Raw genomic sequence first — 18,836 nt, 5'->3', positions numbered from 1 at the left:
TTGTAAGGGCCACACCACTTGCGTTGTCATGTCTTAAACAGACATAACATTGTCATACATAACCTTTTGGTTCTGAAACTAGCTTAAAAACATATACATACATAGGTCGGGATATCTATTTGTTACTTGTGTTTGGTAAACTGTTGTTCAAAATTAGAAGAACATTACTGTTTACAGTATCCAAGATAGTGGAGGCATGAGCAGTAGTAGAGCACTGACAACATATAGTTGTGTGGAAGTGAAGAGTATGGCATGACAATATTATCTAGAAACTGAAACATAATAAGGACACAACAGGGGAGGAGAAATAATCTGATCCGCTGCATTAAATATTAAGGGTATCAGCTAGGCCAGGCACAGAATGCTAGATGAAACAGTCATGTTTTGACGCCATTTTAACATTTCTGTAAAGATTCCTCCATACTTCAGATGGAAGGAAGTTCCAAAGCATAAAGACCAAACAGAGCAAATTGGCTCTGCAAATAGATTCAAGTCTCGGAGATGGGGTTGAGGGAGATGAGGAGCGGCTGATGGACCTGAGATGATCTCAGGGATGAAGAGGGGTCAGTATGGATTAAGCTAGAATTCAGGTACAGTGGCAGGCCTCTGCCAAAGGCCCTGTGGAATAAGGTCAGAAGAAGCGTGATCTGTCATTTTAGAAGGGGAAAACTACCAAATTACTTTAGTCACCAGCAGTGGAAAGATCTCAGTACTTCCAAGGACCAGCTAGCCATGATGGGGCCCAGGGCAGACACTAAGGAGGGGGCCCAAAAGCTCAAACACGAGGCTCCACTGTGCCTTGCTCTTCTTCAAGGTATTGGTGGTGGTGTTGCAAAAACTACAAAAAGAACTGTGAAAGGAAGGTTTGAGGGGAGGTCACAGATGGGTATCAAGAAGGGGAGATGCTGGACCACGTGAGGAGGAGAGAAAGATACTCTGACCATTAGGGGGGTGGAAGGAAGAAAGAGGGGAGATGTTTGATAAGAGGAGGGAGACAGAAGGAGAGGTTCAGGATATGGAGGAGAGAGAGAGAGGCAGAGATGGTGGACTGTGTTGGGTGGGGGGAAGGAGAAAAATGACCATTTTTTTGAGGCGGGGGAGGATTGATAAGGAGTGAATACAGAGATAGAGGGGGATACTGGATTTGGGGAAGTAGAAGGAGAAAGACACAAGGTAGATAATAGGGCGGGGATAATGGGGCGAGGCGAGGGCTGGAGGACCCCATCGGACTGGTCTGCACAGGGCCCTGCAATTGATAAGACCAGCTCTGCTTATATAAATAAAATTTTTCCTTGAGTAGAAAAGTTCATTGATACAAATGTACCTCTACGCTTACTTAGAGAAGGGTAAATATTCAGTACACAGACTTGACCCAGCTAACTATTAAGCTGTCGGGCAAATTCCTTTAAAAACTGGCCTAATACTATCTCTGCTCTGTCTGTACCCTTTCAGATGCACCAAAGAAAGCTACACCATAGACCCAATATAACGCGGAAGACGGGGTCCAAATCTTTACACCATGTTGTGAGTCTGCATTATATTGGGTCTCTTTTACCTGCACCCACACTTCAGTAAAAGGCTGCACATTTCAATGAAAGATTAAATGGACTTTATTAAACATTATATCCACACATTAAAACTGAATGTGGTCACAACGCAGAAAACACAGGCTAAAATTAACATCCTGCTTTAGTAAATGAGTTCAGTTTTGATATTTCTCATTTTTTCTGTTTTGCAATTTCAATAATCAATTTCAGATGAAGAATATGAATCATTTCCACCTTTTCAGATTGTAGCCATTGAAGAACAGTATCCATTGCCACTAAAGCCAACTTGTAATTTTTGGTGGTGGAGAGTCATCTTCATCACTGCTCTTCTGAGACTGATTTTCAGTATGTGTGTGACAACTTACAGCATTCGCTGCAATTGTCTGGTCATTTAGATGATCTTATGTATGTCACTCATCAATATGAATCCAATCCATAGTGTCCTTAATACAACACTGCGTGAACAGTTCTTGACACAGAACTTCTGTCTTCCCTTTGGCATCCGACTCACTTTCGGGATCCCCTGTTTCTGGTGCAAATGCTTTGTGTAACCCTTTCTCCCAGCATTTTTCAATTGTAGATGGTGTTGTTACATCCCATTCCTGTCCTGCTAAATCGAAAACACTGGTGAGTGTTAGTTTTTTCAGACATTCAGTTACGGTTAGTTCCTCATCCATGATCAGTTTTATTACATTTTTGTGATAATGCATCTTGAATGTTGAAATGACACCTTGCTCCAAAGGTTGAATCTTGAAGGTGGTGTTTTTTAGGAGGTAACTGACCTCAAGTTTCCCATCACGGCTGATAAGGTATTCTTCCGAGGGATGTACTGGGCAGTTGTCTTAGAAGTGCTCTAAGTTCTAACTTTTTCTTCCTTAACTGTCTAAGGCTTGTACCTTTTCTTGTACTGACCATGCTTTTCTTTTCCTTTTTTTCAAGACATTTCCATGTTAGCCAGTATTGTCTTGTGCCGATTCAAATAACTAGAAATGATTAGCTCACGCTTGAAACACATGAAATTCTGGGGTCCAAGCTCAGACCTCGTTGTAACTGGTCTTGCGTTATATCAGATCTATGGTATATTACAAAAGTTTGCAAATCCATAACACCGACACACTGTCCTTTCTCAGTATTTGGATCAGTCCACCCTTAGCATTTCTTGTTTTACCACAGGTGGTGGAGGGTGAAATGACTTACTCCACTTCCCTGGTTCTTAACCTGCTGCTGCAGAACTGCCAAATAGCCCAGTTCCAGGAAGCAAACTTTTTGTCATGTTTCTGAACTTACATGTCAATTGATTGTGCTGTTTGGAGTCCCTGATTCTACCCTCTGAAATCAGTGCTGCAGTTTGAATAATGCACCAACTGTCCTAAAATATTCCTTCTTAGAACCATTAAGCTACTGCATTAGAAGCATGTGCCTATATAGTCCTCATGTTCACTGTTACAGAGGCTGTGGGCACAGCTAGGTTCTACATTAGGGCCTTCCAGTTCTGAAGAGCTGAAGTGTGTGGATGGGAAGAGGGGCAACAGATAAAGATCTCTGTTTTGGGGAGGAGTTTGGTGAGGAAAGATGTAAATTGGTAGGCAGGAGCCTACAAACGTATATTTTTTTTGCTAGTGCCCAATATAATAATCTGGTCCCAAAAAGAGGTTAGGAGTGTTGAGAGTAGGGAGATGGGGGAAGATGGTCCACGGAATAAATAGAAGTGAGGACGTGGGCAGGAAAAGAAAAATGCTGGTGGGAGAGACCTTAATCTCAATATTTGATTCCATTTGTTCAAGATTTGACAGAGATACTGAATATGTTATGGTCACATTACACATCTCTTGCAGCTTTTGATTCACTATGATATTGTCAGTTCAATTGAAAGCCTTGGGTAGTAGGGGGTTAATGCTTTTCTTTTCCCACAGACGTTTTTGAGTTCTGATAGGAAATGGTCATTCTGAATGGATGAGTTATACCATCTGGAGCTCCACAAGGGTCGCCTTATCCACCATACTGTTTAACGTCTACATGAGTCCTATTTGTCAAATACTTTGTTGCTTAGATGTCCAGTTTTGATGATATGCTGATGCAAATTTTTTCCAATTACTGGATCGATTAATAATTCTCAGCAATTTCCGCTGTCATGGATGACCGGAAACGGATTCAAATTGGATGTGGCCAAGATACAGATTTTGTTTCTCTCCAGGAATGTAGCTCCTCATATGGTTCCTGATGCTTTAGTTATTGATAATCTGAAAATTCCCATAATTTCACAGTATTTGGGCGTCATGGTTGATTCATTTTTATCGCTTTGTCTCCAGCTTAAAAATACTGTACAAAAGGTATTTTTTAAATTAAAATTGATCAGGAGTCTCTTAAACGTTTGCTTTGTTAGTCAAATTTTAGAACCTAGTAGTTCAATGTTTGATTACACTTTTATTAGACTATTGCAATTCAATGTACCTATGACTGCCTGCATGCAGATTATATGCCTTGCAGATTGTGCAGAACGCAGCTGCACATTTCTTTTAAGCTAATGTTTCTCAGTTTAGGTATGTCACGTATATATTTAGAGATTTACCTTGGTTACCTATGCAATGGAGAGAACATTTAAAGTATTCTTTCTAACTCATAAGGCATTGAATGATGAGGCACCTTTAGCTATTGAAACTCATTAAGGATTTACCTGCTTGTGTTTACTTTTTGCTCTGCAGATATATTTTTGCTTGATTACCTTCGTTCCACCATATAGGATTAAATGAATATCTCTCTTCCTTATTCTGTCTTAAGACGATGTGTTATGAAATGTTCTGTCAAATGAACTGTGCAAAATTGCCTCTGTAATCCAATTTAGAAAACAAGTGAAAGCACACCTATTCATGTAGTCTTGTGCCTCTGCTTAACTTACTAAGCGTTATTGTACTTTTGCTAAATTGGCATATTCACTGTGATTAAATTGATTTATACATATGGCACTGTTTGTTTTTTTGTCATGTTTATTTTACTGGACTATTTTTATGTTTTTTGATGAGTTTGTATATCTTTTTGTGTGTGTTTTTATTGCTAACCACCTAGAATTGTAATACTGTGGGTTACAATTTTTTTTTTTAACTAAATAAAATATGAAGTGTATAAAGTGTTGGGAAAGGGCAGGTGAAAGGATCTCACAGATTTTGGATTTGGTTTAATCTCTTTTTCAAATCTTATCTCACGGCAAGTTAAAATTGGATTCATTAGGTAGTTCCTAGCCCAAGAGTGGAGTGGAGGAGTGGCCTAGTGGTTAGGGTGGTGGACTTTGGTCCTGGGGAACTGAGAAACTGAGTTTGATTCCCACTTCAGGCACAGGCAGCTCCTTGTGACTCTGGGCAAGTCACTTAACCCTCCATTGCCCCATGTAAGCCGCATTGAGCCTGCCATGAGTGGGGAAAGCGCGGGGTACAAATGTAACAACAACAACTAAAAAAAGAGAGTTTGCAATCTAAGGGGCCAATGTAGTAAGCTGTCATTAGAGCCGTGCACTGACAGTTTAGGTCACAACTTCTTAACAGAAGGGTAGCGTCAAAGTTTTGCTTGCCAATGCAGTAAACAAATTACATGCAAATAGGCCCTAAGCAAAACCTGCATGCCAACTTCTGCTGGAAGAACTGGACTGTTCAGAGCACACAGTTCTGTGCAAAGGGCAGCTAGAACTGCACAAACAGTATATGATATTCTTTGCATAAAAGGTTTTGCAAAACAGATATTTATGTGCTGATGTGTTCAATAGTTTTCTTCTGTTCAGAACTGCGCATAGCTGTAGCTGCCCTTAGCTCAGCACTGTGTGCTCTCAACAGACTGGCTCTTCAGTCCTTTTTTTTTTAATGCATGCTTTTCATGAATGCCAGAAAAAAAGTTACAGGTCTTCTACTCTTGCAGCAAATACAAGAATCAGGTATTGAATCCTCACAATGCCATCCACAGACGAGCAAGCTAACCCTTCACCACCACCTCATGCTTGGCATTAAATCGCTGGTGTTGTGCTTAGCTTTTGAGTATTCTGCACACTTCCCTGGATCAGTACAAATGTGCACTTCTAATGCAAGGCTGTGCACACTGTTAGCAACTGTGCAGAACCCCGTTTGCATGTGTGTGCCCATTGTATGCTGTGTGCGCTCAACTTTGTATGCTGAGGCAGTGGAGGATTATGACATCCCTTTTGTCATTGTGGGGAAGACATGAGATCTCAGCCTTGTCTTCCCTGGTTCTTTACTCTCTGTTCTGGCCATTCCTTCATTCCATGGATGGGAATAAGGAGTTGAGATGGGATCTTGGGATGAGAGGGTATATGAAAGAGGATTGAACAGGGCAAGGGGTGAGAGCCAGCATCAGGTTTGGGGGAAAGAAGGTCCTTGTGCAAAATGTGTTTGGTGTGCCTGGGGTGTAGAGTAAGCTGACAGAAGGCTGCGAATCACACAGCTGCACAGTGGGCGGCTGGGTCTGGCTGCTTGGTAGATGAGCGCTGAAAGATCTGGCTGGATTTTCTCAGCAGGCGGCTGAGTGTGGATGCAGCCCCAACCTAGGAGGCCTGCCACAGTGCACCCCCTCCTTTTTTCTGCTAGAAATAGTTGCTATGACTACCAGGTCCTATGAAAGCAGGGCAGCCCTAGTCTTTCCTCTTAGTATCTGCTGGGAATGGTTGGTGTGCTCAGGACATAGGGAAGCGCGCTCATCAGGGCTTCATGAAAGGGTGAGTGTGGTGACACCACAAGGATCAATTTATGCAATGCTTTGAATGGGCAATTTTCTTTATATATGTATGTATGTATATATATATATATGTGTGTGTGTGTGTTTACAAATAGGCTACAATGTAATTTATTAGGATTTATGTACCGCCTTTTTGAAGGAATTCACTCAGTGCGGTGTACAGTAAGAATAAATCAAAGTAAGACCAAATGGAAGAATGAACATTTGGAAGGTTAATGCTGTAAAGAAAAAAAAAAATAATGATAATCTCTCATTAGACCAAATGTATTAATATGGCTTTCTGTGACATCTTTTCCTTTTTAAATCTAATCCCTGGCATTATACAAATTTACCATATGTATCTGCCTTAGGAGCCTGAAAGTGCAGTAAGGTTTTGCACTTACTGTGCTTTAACAGCAGAAATTGTAACTGTAAAAGGAGCCTGGTAGCTGTTGGGGGTATGCTCAGCATATTCTCTACAGTTACTGCACAGAAAAGTTCTTCAAGGCATAAGAGTCAAAACCAGTCCTAGAGCTAGTGTAATTGCTTGCAGCTAATTGTGTCTTTTTAAGATAGTGTGTAATTTCTATGCACACTGCTCGCATTCTGTTCAGACTCCACCCATGTGTGTGCTCCCACTAGCAAAGAACATGCCATCAAATCATGGTGCAAGCTTTTCAGCTGGTTGGAACTCTATAAGACAGGGCTACTCAAATGTTTTGAATGGAGGTCCATAAACTTAGGTTGTCTGAAACCCAGGTCTGCAAACTTCCGTATGCATGTCATGTCTCATAGTGTTATAGGGCACCATTACTGCCAAGGTAGTGGGGAGCAGGGAAGGGGAGGGGGCTATACATATCCCAAAACTAACATATATTACAATTAATTTCAGAAACAAAAACTACTTTTTTGTACCTTTTCTGTCCAAGCATTGCTTTGATCCTAGTGTCTCTTCTGCTTTTCTCTGCATTTTCTTAACTCTCTCCAGGGTACAGGGCCGTGCCGATGCGGTAAGCGGGGTAAGCGCCGCAGGGGGGCGCTATCCTCTGGGGGGCGCCGCCGCTGCGTGCTTACCCTGCCCTCCCGCTCCCATGTAGGAACTGCCCGCCCTCTTCTCCCCCCCAAGATCCCGTTCCTTTTTTTTTCCTTTTAAATTTACCTTCCTCCTGCAGCGCAGCGTCAGTGAAGGAGGCGGCGCTCCCAGTCCCGACGTCTCTAGCCTTCCCTTGTTCGCTGCTCACTGCCCCGCCTTCTTCTGACGTCATCCTTGACGTCAGAAGAAGGTGGGGCAGTGAGCAGCGAACAAGGGAAGGCTAGAGACGTTGGGACTGGGAGTGCCGCCTCCTTCACTGACGCTGCGCTGCCGTCGGAAGGTAAATTTAAAAGAAAAAAAAAAGGAACAGGATCTTGGGGGGGGAGAAGAGGGCGGGCAGTTCCTACATGGGAGCGGGAGGGCAGGGGAGAGAGGGGAATCGCTGCCTTGGAGCCAGGCAGGTAGGGGGGGGGGGCGCCAACTGGTAGTATGCAGGGGGGCGCCAGAGACCCTTGGCACGGCCCTGCCAGGGTATTTTGTCCTTTTGGCATTTCTTCTCTCGACAGCATTCATCTCTGTTGTGTCCCTATCCATTCTGTCCAGCATCTCCCCTCTCCATGTCCTTGTTACTACCATCCCCCCATATTTGGTGTCCCTCCCCTTATGTCCAGTATTGCCCCTTGGTGTCTCTGTCCCTATGTTCCTTCCATGACCAGCATCTCTTCTGTATCTGTACCCCTGTCCTTCCCCTTGTCCAGCTTCTCTTCCCTTCCTCCTGAACCTCACCATCCATAGTCTGTTGTTCCCCTCCTTCTGTTGGTCCAGTCTCTGTCTCTTCTCTCCCTCCTCCACCCCCAGTCCAGCTCCTCCCCTCTCCCACCAGTGCTCCAGATGCTGCAGCAGGTCATGGCAGAGAGGGTGTTCCCTCTAGTCAGCGGAGTCTTTCCTCTGCTGTGCCCCACCTACAGGAAATGGCATTAGAGAGGTGTGATGTGGCAGAGGAAAGACTGCACAGATGGGCAGCTTTCAGTGCTCTCTGCCATGACCACAATAGAGTGTGGAGGACCGAGGGGTGGGGGGGTGGAGAGGGGTGGAAGCTGAATTCAGGACTCAGGCACGAGAATGAGGGGCTGGAGCAGTGACTAAAAACAGCACCTCGGCTTTCCAAACCTGAAGGATTTGTGGCCCGCCATCTGAGTAGTCCCACTGTAAGAGGTCATTTCCACACAATCTCTCATTCTGTGTTGGCCCTGTTAGATTTGATGGAGGGATTTTTGTCTGCCTCTCTGGGGGAGGGGAAGAACTTGTGCGTACTGAGTAAGCAGGGTGATTGCCCAAGGCCTATTGTTCTTTGGAGTCTGTGTCTGAGCATATGAAACCCAAAGAGTATGTATGGTTCCTTATCCTGGGCACTGTTTAATCCTGCAAGTACCCTGTTTGCCACATTCTGCAATGAAATAAATAAAATTCTCAACTTCAGATCTTGAATAAACTACTTTGATGGCTATATTAGACTGCATGGATAGCTAGTAAGAGCCCTTGAAAGCTGTAAGGTATCTATTACACCTTGGTTATTTGAACGTCTTTTTCTGCACAGCTTTTGTGTCAATTGAATATTCTGTAGCTTTGGCAGGTCGATGAAAATTCTTGGTTGAGAATTAATAGATTTTTTTTTTTAAACATGGAGACATTGACAATAGATTATGTAGCAGCGCTGCGTGTGTCTGGTAGCGCTATATAAATGCTATTAGTAGTAGTCCATACTTGTATTTGCTGATGGCTTGTACCCTTCTCATCAGATTTTGTGCCTCAGAGGAATGACGGTCCACTAGGTACTCCAGTTCTTACAGCTCCATGACTGACATTATCAGCCTGCCACTTTCATAGCTGTATTCTTTTACTTTAGAGCTCATACTTCACACTCCTGTGTCTTTTCTGTAAATTATTATTTTTTTAAACCCTCTCTTACTCCATGGCCATGCCAGTTAAAAAAAATCTCTTCTATCACTGCCCTGCAGTCTACCCCAGTCTTTAGCTGTTTGTGCTGTATTCATGCTTTACATGTATTCCTGTGATGTGTTCATGGGATTCTGGTGAGGAGGATCTGCACAGCAACCTTGTCCTCAACCCTCCTCCCCCCTCCCAACTTAGATTTTGGTGGGTATGACATGGTAAGGTGAAAGAACTTTAAGCAACTTTAAACACAAATAGCTTTTAAAGAATGAAATAAAAAGCCGGAATGAATTAGGAAGATTGTAAAGGTTCAGTTGTTTTTGTAAATATGTTTGCTGACCCTTTACGGTTGTCTTTTTGAGTGCTGAAGTGTAAAAAGGGGAAAACTTATGGACAGGGAACGGTGCCTATAACCCAGTGCCAGGGAGATGCTTTGTTTCGTGTTGCAGCTCTTATTTCACTCTGAGGAGCAGCCGAGGACAGACTTGCAGGTTTTGCTTGTTTTAATAATTGTTCAGGGTATACATAGATTTCTGAACTGTGCACAGTATACAGAATGAATCTTTGTTAGGTTGAAATCTCTTGGTGAGACTTCATGGTGCTTCTGTTTTCTCAGAACTCTGTGTGTTCATTTCCCTTTGCTTATTCTGAGGCGGTACAACCCTAACCTCATCAGGAAAGAGGGGAAGCTCAAATCCAGGAGGGCATTGTATAGGATACTGATTAACCACTTCACCCCTCTCTCACCTCATTGCAGATGCCAGACCAGTTTGACCAGACTTTGGTACTTAACCAGCTGAGGTACTCCGGGATGCTGGAAACAGTGAGGATCCGTAGGGCCGGTTTTCCTGTGAGGAGGCCGTTCCAGGATTTTTGTACCAGGTAAGGATGCTACCTGGATGCAGTAAATAGGCCAGGCAGAGGATCTGGTTTGATTTCTGAGAGGTGAGCCAGTAATGTTGCTGGAGCAGAATATATAGCCATGGTAGGGAGATAGGAAATCTGAGAGCCAGTTCTGATGTGACCTCTAGTAACCTGTGAAACAGGAACATTGGAATTGCAAATGAGGGAGCAGACACTAATCAGAACTCCAGGAGGTCTCTGACAGGCTCAATTGTTCTGGGAGATTCAAAAGCCCCGCCTATATATAGTATAGCCCCACCTAGCGCATCCCAGGATACACTGGTTAGGACTGGGCGCTGCCATTTTGCAGCGTTGCAGGAAGAGGAGGGAGGCAGGCTAATCTCCCTCCTTCAACACACAAGGTAGGGGAGACTGGACCACCAGGGACCCCTCGCTGGGGGACTAGGGGGGGGGCTGGAGACCCACCGGATCTCCAGCCCTCCCTGAACCGGGGGGGGGGGGGGGGGGGGACCGGAGGTCCAGCGGACCTCCAGCTCCCCTGTCGCTGGAGGGGGGAGTTGGTTGGTCACCTTTGCTGGGGGAGTTGGGGAGAGCTGGAGACCCACCGGATCTCCAGCCCTCCCTGAACCTGGGGGGGGGGGGGGGAATCATCGGGGCAGGGCTCAGCATTCCTCCCCAATGATCTGCAAACCCTAATGCCAGCTCAGAGCTGGCGTAGGGTTTGCTGCGGCCAGCAACCCAATCTTTGGCGCGCTGGCTGCTGATCATTGGGGAGGAATACCTTGTTTAGCATGTATTTTCATGCTAGTTGCGTTCAGAGCCCTTGTGTGCGTTGTTTCACGCGCTTGAGGGCTCTGATCATGGGGCGCTAGCAAACCCCGGTGCTAGTATGGTGCTAATAGCCTCTAGCGCCAGCATTTGCTTCTGTGTTTGTCAGTGACTGAAGCTAGCAGGACAGACTGGAGGATTGGGGAGGAAAGGTAGAAAGAAAGTCATTTAGAAAATTGCTTGTGGTTAACACTATCCTTTAGGAGACCCTTATCTCTTTATTTTACACTTGCATTCTTTTGGGTGCTACCATGGTGCTTTTGGTTTTTATTCTGTGTAGTTTTCCATTATTGGCAATCTGTGCATGGATACAGTAATTCTGAGTTGCCCTACTTTGTGTTTTTGTTTGAGTTTGTTGGGTTGGCGGTCTGTGCAAAGGATATTACTGCATGGTGCTGAAGTTCAACACATTCTCATTTTAATTGGGGGGTGGGGGGTGGGGATGGTGAAAAAAAAAACAGACAAAACCTAAGTAGGAGCAAAAATAGCTGTGTTTGCCTGCCAGACTTATTTTCTTTTTGGCTAGGTACCAAGTGCTGATGCGTTCCCTGACTCTTCCTGATGATGTACGGGGAAGATGTGCTGTGTTGCTCCACCTTAATGACAACAGTGGTACCGAGTGGCAGCTGGGAAAGACTAAGGTAGGCACTAGCTGCAGTGCTGGACAGTTACAAGTGATTTATCTCCTTCATTTCACAACGTTGTGAGACTACATTTTTATTGAATTCACAAGAATATTTTTACATACAGTTTGAAAATAAAATGAACCTGTCTGTGAAGATACCATAAAATGTAGGCTACTTATTCTAGTGTTTCTTAAACATTTTTGATGGCAGGAACTGTCTGTCTACTTTCCTAAACTGACCAGAATCAGCTGGCTACTTGCATGGCCAACTGCTGGCCTATTACTCAGCCTGCAGGGACTGCTGCTGTCACTTCACTTCATCTCTTCGGCCAGCTGATCACTTTCTTGCCACTGACCAACCAGACATACCATCCTGCTAATAAGTTGCCTAATCAGTCACACTCCCCCTTAACTTCATTTTCTCGCTCTAACCAGTCAACTAGCTACTTTGTTCCCTGTCAGTCACCCCTCCAGCTGTGCCGCCCCCCCCCCCCTCGCCAACTCCTCTTTCTTTCCCACAGTGCAAGGTACTTGTACCACCTGTGTGGTTGTTACTACCACACCCTCTGTTGTGTAGTTGCAGTAGGCACCTGCTTTGTTTAGCTGCAACAACTGGGCCATTTCCATAATTGAAACAATTGCAGATACTACTTAGCTGCCTATTTACCATCCTTGTAACAACCAGCTTGGTTGCACAGTACTAGGATTTCATAGATGCAACAACAGTCTGTCTTATACAGTTGCATAATCAGTTGTGTTGTTCAGTTGAAAAAGCTGAATTTCTTTCTTAACCTTCAGCATCTTTACCACATCCACCTCTACTACTCTGCTGCCTGTATGGTTCAGCTACTACAGCTGTGTCTCGATTACCAGCCACCATATCCACCCTGTGTGGCACCAGTCACCACAGCCGCTTCTATAACTCCTGCTATATGGTGGCATGGATGTCTCCAGTTTTGACAGACACATCTATAGCTCCAGCAGCTGTGGCTATATGCTCGTGATGCATTTGCTTATGGTGCTTGGTTGTGCCAGTAAACTATCCTCTCTTGTTTTGGAAGCTGACTATGTCGCATCTACTCCACACAACTATTTAGTACAGTTTTGCCAACCACTCATATGGGTCAGGCTATATAAACCACCTACTTGGTGCAGTTCTACACTCTAGCTGTTTTGCACAGCTAACTCGATAGCACTGGCATTAGCCACGGCTGTTACACAACTTCAGGAAGTCTCTGATATTGTGTTGTTGTTCTGAGCCTAATAGGCTTCCATTCTTGGTTGTCCTGACTGTGTGCCTCATATTTTGTGTCATGTCTCAGGGAACTTATGTTCTCTTCTTGCTCTTGCACTGTTTTTTCAGATCCTGACAGCTTTCTACTTATATTCCCTTCTCTGGATGTTCAACTGCTCCATAACTTCTATTGTAGTTACAATATTCCCTTCATAGATGTGCTTTGGTCTTGAGCTGTTGCCTTCAAAGACCTGTTCAAGAAAAATCAGTGGTTGGGTTTGTTTCTTGCTTTATGCATCCCTTCCATTGTCTTGTCAATGCTATTTTCTGTTCTACTTATCATGTGACTCACTTCATTCTCTTCTTCCATACCCTTTGTCCTTTCAGAGTCCTTCAGATTGGCCTTGGTTCTTCTATTGGAAAGGATCTCTAAGACTATTCCAGTTTATCTCTCTTTTGAGTGTTTCAATCTTTTGGTCCCGCTCTGTGTTGGGGACACTGCTTTGCTACATTCCATTAATCTAATAGGATGCTATGGAAAGAAAAGTTATCTTACCTGATATCTTTCTTTCCTTTAGTCTTATCAGACCAGTCCAGAATCCCTCCCTAGTTGATTCATTTTCTTTTAGTTACAAGCTATATTTTTCAAGTATCTGTGGCGAAATGGGATTTTCATGCCTGTGATTTGTATTACTATTTTTATGACATGTATTTCTCTTGTTTGGCCAGCAGGTGGTGTCTGTCCTCCGCTTTAAAGCGGTTGCAGATGTGACTGCCCTGTAGGAAAGTAACCTGCACTGTTATTGGCCAAATACCCCTCAGTGCTAATGCTCCAGGCTCTGATTGACCCTAAAGTACAAAATACAGCCATAATGTGCTGCATTACCCCAGTCTCAGAGAGGGGGTGTGGAGAGTAAAGATTTCTGCACTGAGATCCTGTTCAAAACCTGTGAGCAGTTATTTTCCTGAACTCCCCAGATGCTACTCAGGTAGTAACCAAGTGTCTAGTTAGTTTTAATATTGACACCTGTTAATTTACCAGTTATTGTTTGCTGTTTACACCTTTTCTCACCATTCACTGTTCCACTTTTCTGATGATAAACCTATTATTAGCTCTGTTGTCATGGACTGACTGAGAATCCTGGTGGTTTGTGTTATCGGTCTATGGGTGTTTCTAGGAACTATGGGACCCCTGGGATTGTGACTCCAGTGTCCTTAGAATCCACCAGGGAAAAAACTTGCAGGTGGGAGACTCACCCAGAGGCAAGCGGAACCCAGGTGTGGTGGGTGGAGGGTATGCCAGTGTAGAGCATGTGCACAGGTGCAGGCAGGCCTAAGCACTGCTGGGACAGACACTTTAGGTGGTCACGGGGTTAACCTCAGGTGAGTGCTAGGCATTTCATGACAATATCACTGATTCTTCTTTTAAGTTTCCTAACCTATTGTACGTCACATGTCTCCTGACTCAGTGAAGTATCTGCATATCAGTAGAATATATGCTGCAATGGTTGGTAAGGTCCTAACTGAATTGAGACATTTGGTCTCATAGTTTCAATATTGGCCACCAGGCAGATTTTGAGCACCATTGCTTGAATATTCAAAAATCCTGAATATTCTATGCAGCATGATATTCTTAAGGGGCGAATCACTTGAGAACTATTTTCATTGTCTGTCTCCATCCGCTGGTAGATGGACACAACCCATTGGTCTGGACTGGTCTGATATAACTAGAGGAAAGAAAATTCAGGTAAGACACAACTTTTCCTTAGAAAGGAAGCAACTTCATTTTCAGGGTTTACTGATTTTTGGTTTGTTCTCTGGTAGCAGGCTCTGTAGTGCCTCTGGTCCTCCTAATGACTGTTTATAGATAACATAAGATTACTGTACTGGATCAAACCACAGATATCAAATCCAACAACCTGTCTTTGATGGTGACTAGCCTGGATGGAAAGTTTTTCTGTATATGTATTTCCAGGATGTTGGGAGCGTCTTTTACTCTCTTGCTTCTTTGAAGCCCATAAATATATATACCACTGTTTGCAGGTCTTTCTTCGTGAATCACTGGAACACAAACTAGAAAAACTGCGAGAGGTGGAAGTCTTCAGGGCAGCCATGATCATCCAAGCACACCTCTTGGGCTATGTGGCACGGTAGGTGAATCTAGTAAAGGAGTATGCCTGGCTGCTGGGATTATAAAAAGGACTGGGTGGATATAGGAGCATGTGCTGTGAGGTTATAAACAGATAACCTAGATTTTTATTTTATTTTATTTTTTTTAATTGATTTGTGATTCAAAAGGGACACACTCGCAGTCAGAAAACACGACAGTTAAAAAACCTCCAATAGACACATTTTTTTTTTTTAAATTACATCTTTTATTTCTTTTCGGCATAGTGGCTGTTTTTTAAATATTGACAAGAAAATGTGCATGTTTGAGGCCTGCAGTATGCTGCAATTAGAGCCATTGTTCAGACATGCTGAGGCCTATGGCAGAAGTTTGGGAGAGGGCACCAAAGGGCTGTGCTTTGAGCTCTGGGCAGGTTTGCGAGGCCCTCCGTGACAGGTGGGCCGAGGGCAGTAGCCTTCGTTGCACCCTACCAACACCACTCTTGGCTGCAGCCACAGCCACAGGGTAACAGCAGAGAACCGTAGAAACAGCAACTTGGCTGCAGCTCAGCAAGGGTGAACCAGACCTTTAATTGCAGACTCTCTATTGCTCTCTTAATGGAGGCCTGAAACCAAATCTCTAATGATCCAATTTTACAAGCTCTCTTTTTCACAAATTGTTACCCTGGAGAAACAAAGCCTTCCAAACTGGACCCTATTGAAGCAGAAATACACAAAGAGCAGAGCCGACCTAACTGCTAGGCTGTCATCTTTGCTTTGTTTCCCCTAAGCAAATCAAAAAGGATAATTGTTCTGCCCCTCTCACGTAGTGAAGCTTTTTCAGGTCTTTTAGTAGCAAATAAACCTAATTAAGTAGATAGTGGGAGAAACAAATGTATTTAGCGAATTATGTTAAATCTCTTTGTACAGTTTCTTGAATAATGTACTAAGCGTTGGGGGGGGGGGGGCACTAGCTATTTTCTTTAGTCACTTCTTGATTACTTGTTTGCATAATGATATCATTGTTTTTCTTGTGCATATGAGACCTGTACACACAGACACACACAGCAACATGTCACAGAAAAACTAGGGTCCTTGCTTTGTTTGGAGAGGTCCTGCTGTGTATGTTTGGTTTCCTGGATGCCTTTTCTCTCTTTGATGGCATAGCCTTGTCAGCACCAGTCCAAGCTGGAAATGAGCCCTACAGATTTGTTCAGCTGCCTTGCAGCTGCTGAAGCTCCTGAGCAGAGCAAATAAAAAGGGTCTGATCTAAAAACCAAGCAGAATGGAAGTCCTGCAGGGTGAATGCCCACTCTCTTGGTCCCATAAAGTCACAAAATAAGAGTGAATAAGAGAGCATTCAGTTGTGTGCCATCTTTGATTACATTAGATTTTGTTCTCTCCCTGTAGAAAACGGTATAGGAAGGTGCTGCACTGTGTGGTGGTGATACAGAAAAATTACCGAGCTTTCCTGTGGAGAAGGAAGTTCCTTCGCCTGCGGCAATCTGCCATTACATTTCAGAAGCGGTTGCGCGGCCAAATTGCTCGACGCATGTACAAGAAACTACGGGAGCAAAAGAAACGGGAAGAAGAAGAGGAAAGGCGGAGAAAAGAGGAGGAGAGGTAATGCACTAATAGATAACATACTGTCGTAGACTGCCCTCTCTGGCAAGCCGATTGTCAAAATCTACTGCCAGTGATAAGGCTGGTTAGTGCGGCAATAGCGCGGAATGCTGATAGGGCTTTAGCACATGAAACAACGTGTACGGCAGAAATGGCTGCAAATTGTATTTAAATCTAGTCAAACGTATGCTAATGACATCATGTGCTATGCCTTCCCAGTGCTCAGAGAACAGCATACAAACCCTGCTCTTATTGCTGGATCAATGAGAGCTTGGAGCTGGCAATAGAAGGTTTGAGCAGAGGATTTCTTTTGATTTCCAGTTTAAAATCTGCTGGTTTTGATTTCTTTTGGAAGCGGAATAAAGGCCTGTACTGTGTGCGAGTCCAGGCAAATCCGAAAGTGAAAGTGCATATTGGCACCTGTTTTCTGTGCTTACATGTAAGCCTTTCAAGTTAAAAAAAATAAATAAATAAATACATTTTAAAAAATTGAAAGCGTGTATTTAAGGGCACAGAGGAAGAGCTGCACCGATGTGTGCTGCACGGTCAGGTTTGCCTGGCGTATTGCACAAAAACACTTATGCAGATACACCAAGCACATTCCTCCCTTTACTTTTGCTTTTTCAGAACACATGTAATTTCCTTTGAGCATTGGAGAGTTATTTTTATGCACTATCTCGGGGGTACGGAGTGTGTGCTGTTGGCTGTACTTGAGCAGTTCTGAGAATCGGCCTGTGGGTCAGGAACTCTGGCATACTTTTTATATGCTTTATTTACAGGTTTGTTTGTTTTTGTTTTGGGGGGGGGAGGTGTTATAAGAATGCAAGCCCCTGTGGTGGAGGCAGTAAAGTTAAAGCAAAGAGAGGGGGGTGGAACAAGATGTTGGAGATGAGGAAGATTGCAGTCCAAATATAAAACGTAACTATTGTGTGCATTCATTTTGTCACACAGGAGTTGTTGATGGGTAACTTTTATTGACGTTGATACAAGTATTGTGTTCACATATGTTGCACAAAATATGCTAATAAAGAGCTTTACCATGCTTTACTTGCAATGTTTAATTGGGTGTTTCACCATTGGCTAATTAGCAACTTGCACAACTTAATCCAATGTACAGTTACAAACAGGTAGCAGAGTTCCTTAATGACAACTGTTCTGATCAGCAGTGATAATCTACAGCCTGTGAGATTTCATATGCCATTTAACTTTACAACAAATTTAAACAACTTAATTCCAAGTACATTTCCCAAACAGGCAATAAAGTTTCTCTTTCATCTTGTCTGACTCTCCATTGTATGGGACTACAGCCTAGGGACTTTGCTGTGCCAACTGACTTCCCTTGCCAGCTCTATAATTGCAGCCCTGGCTTCTCTGTTTCCTCAGTTTAAATCTAATCAGGATGTTATTTTCACCAGGATTCCTGGCCAGTAACATTCCCTGTCCACATTCAACTCTCTGGCACAACTTTAAACCGTGGTGTATTTCTAATGCAAGGTCTCTTAACCTTTTTTTGGTTCCCACACCCCTTTAATTGATGAGCGAAAGCCTTGCACACCTTTCCTATACCCCATGTCCACTAGTGACTAGTGGCAGTTACATATAAAAAGCTAACATTTGACACTAATTGGAGTGAAATGTCCCCAAAATCTGAGACTCTTCACTCTACCACGACTTACAAGGGGCAAAATAGACATAACAGAATTGTGGTCCCATTTCCAAGTCAACTTGCATTTATTTTAGACTAGCCGTTAAGCCCCTTAAAACGGGCGAGTATTGGTATGTTTTATTTTGATGTCTAACTACCTCCCAGCTCCAAGGCCCCAGCTCCTCCCCTCCCAGTTCCAAGGCCCCATTCCCTCCCAGCTCCAAGGGTCCCCCTCCGTCCCTCCCTCCCAGCCAGCTCCAAGGCCCCCCTCCGTCCCTCCCTCCCAGCCAGCTCCAAGGCCCCCCTCTGTCCATCCCTCCCAGCTCCAAGGCCCCCCTCCTTCTGACCTCCCATGTCCAGCATCCCCTCCTCCCTCCCAGCGCCAAGGCTCCCCTCTCTCTCAGCTCCAAGGCTCCCCTAAGTCCATCCCTCCCAGCTCCAAGGCCCCCCTTCTGAGACCTCCCATGTCCAGCATTTCTTCTGCCTTCCTCCCCCCCCCCCCCCCCCCGGGGTCGCCGCCGCCGCCCCCCCTCCACCCGGGCCGGGCCCTCTCCTCTCCATTAAACGTACAGCGCCTCACCTCCGAAACCACAGCAGGCAAATCGCCTCCCGTTGGCCTTCCTTCCCTGCCTGTGTCCCGCCCTCATGTGACGTAACGTTGGTGA

General features: G+C 44.3%; 1 protein-coding gene across 1 annotated transcript in view; it reads left to right on the top strand.

Annotated features, from left to right (window-relative positions):
• The window catches only part of MYO10 (myosin X), a 468,050-nt gene that overhangs the window by 360,982 nt on the left and 88,232 nt on the right, over window positions 1-18,836 (top strand). The window contains exons 20-23 of the mRNA XM_030207302.1: window positions 10,004-10,128; window positions 11,465-11,579; window positions 14,841-14,947; window positions 16,314-16,526. Of these exons, the coding sequence (XP_030063162.1) occupies window positions 10,004-10,128; window positions 11,465-11,579; window positions 14,841-14,947; window positions 16,314-16,526 (560 nt within the window). The remainder of the gene's footprint in view (window positions 1-10,003; window positions 10,129-11,464; window positions 11,580-14,840; window positions 14,948-16,313; window positions 16,527-18,836) is intronic.

Source organism: Microcaecilia unicolor, chromosome 1, assembly GCF_901765095.1.
Source record: "Microcaecilia unicolor chromosome 1, aMicUni1.1, whole genome shotgun sequence".
NCBI classification, from domain to species: domain Eukaryota; kingdom Metazoa; phylum Chordata; class Amphibia; order Gymnophiona; family Siphonopidae; genus Microcaecilia; species Microcaecilia unicolor.
The sequence above is the reverse complement of the archived record's forward strand: the minus strand, read 5'-3'. Positions and strand labels throughout refer to the sequence as shown.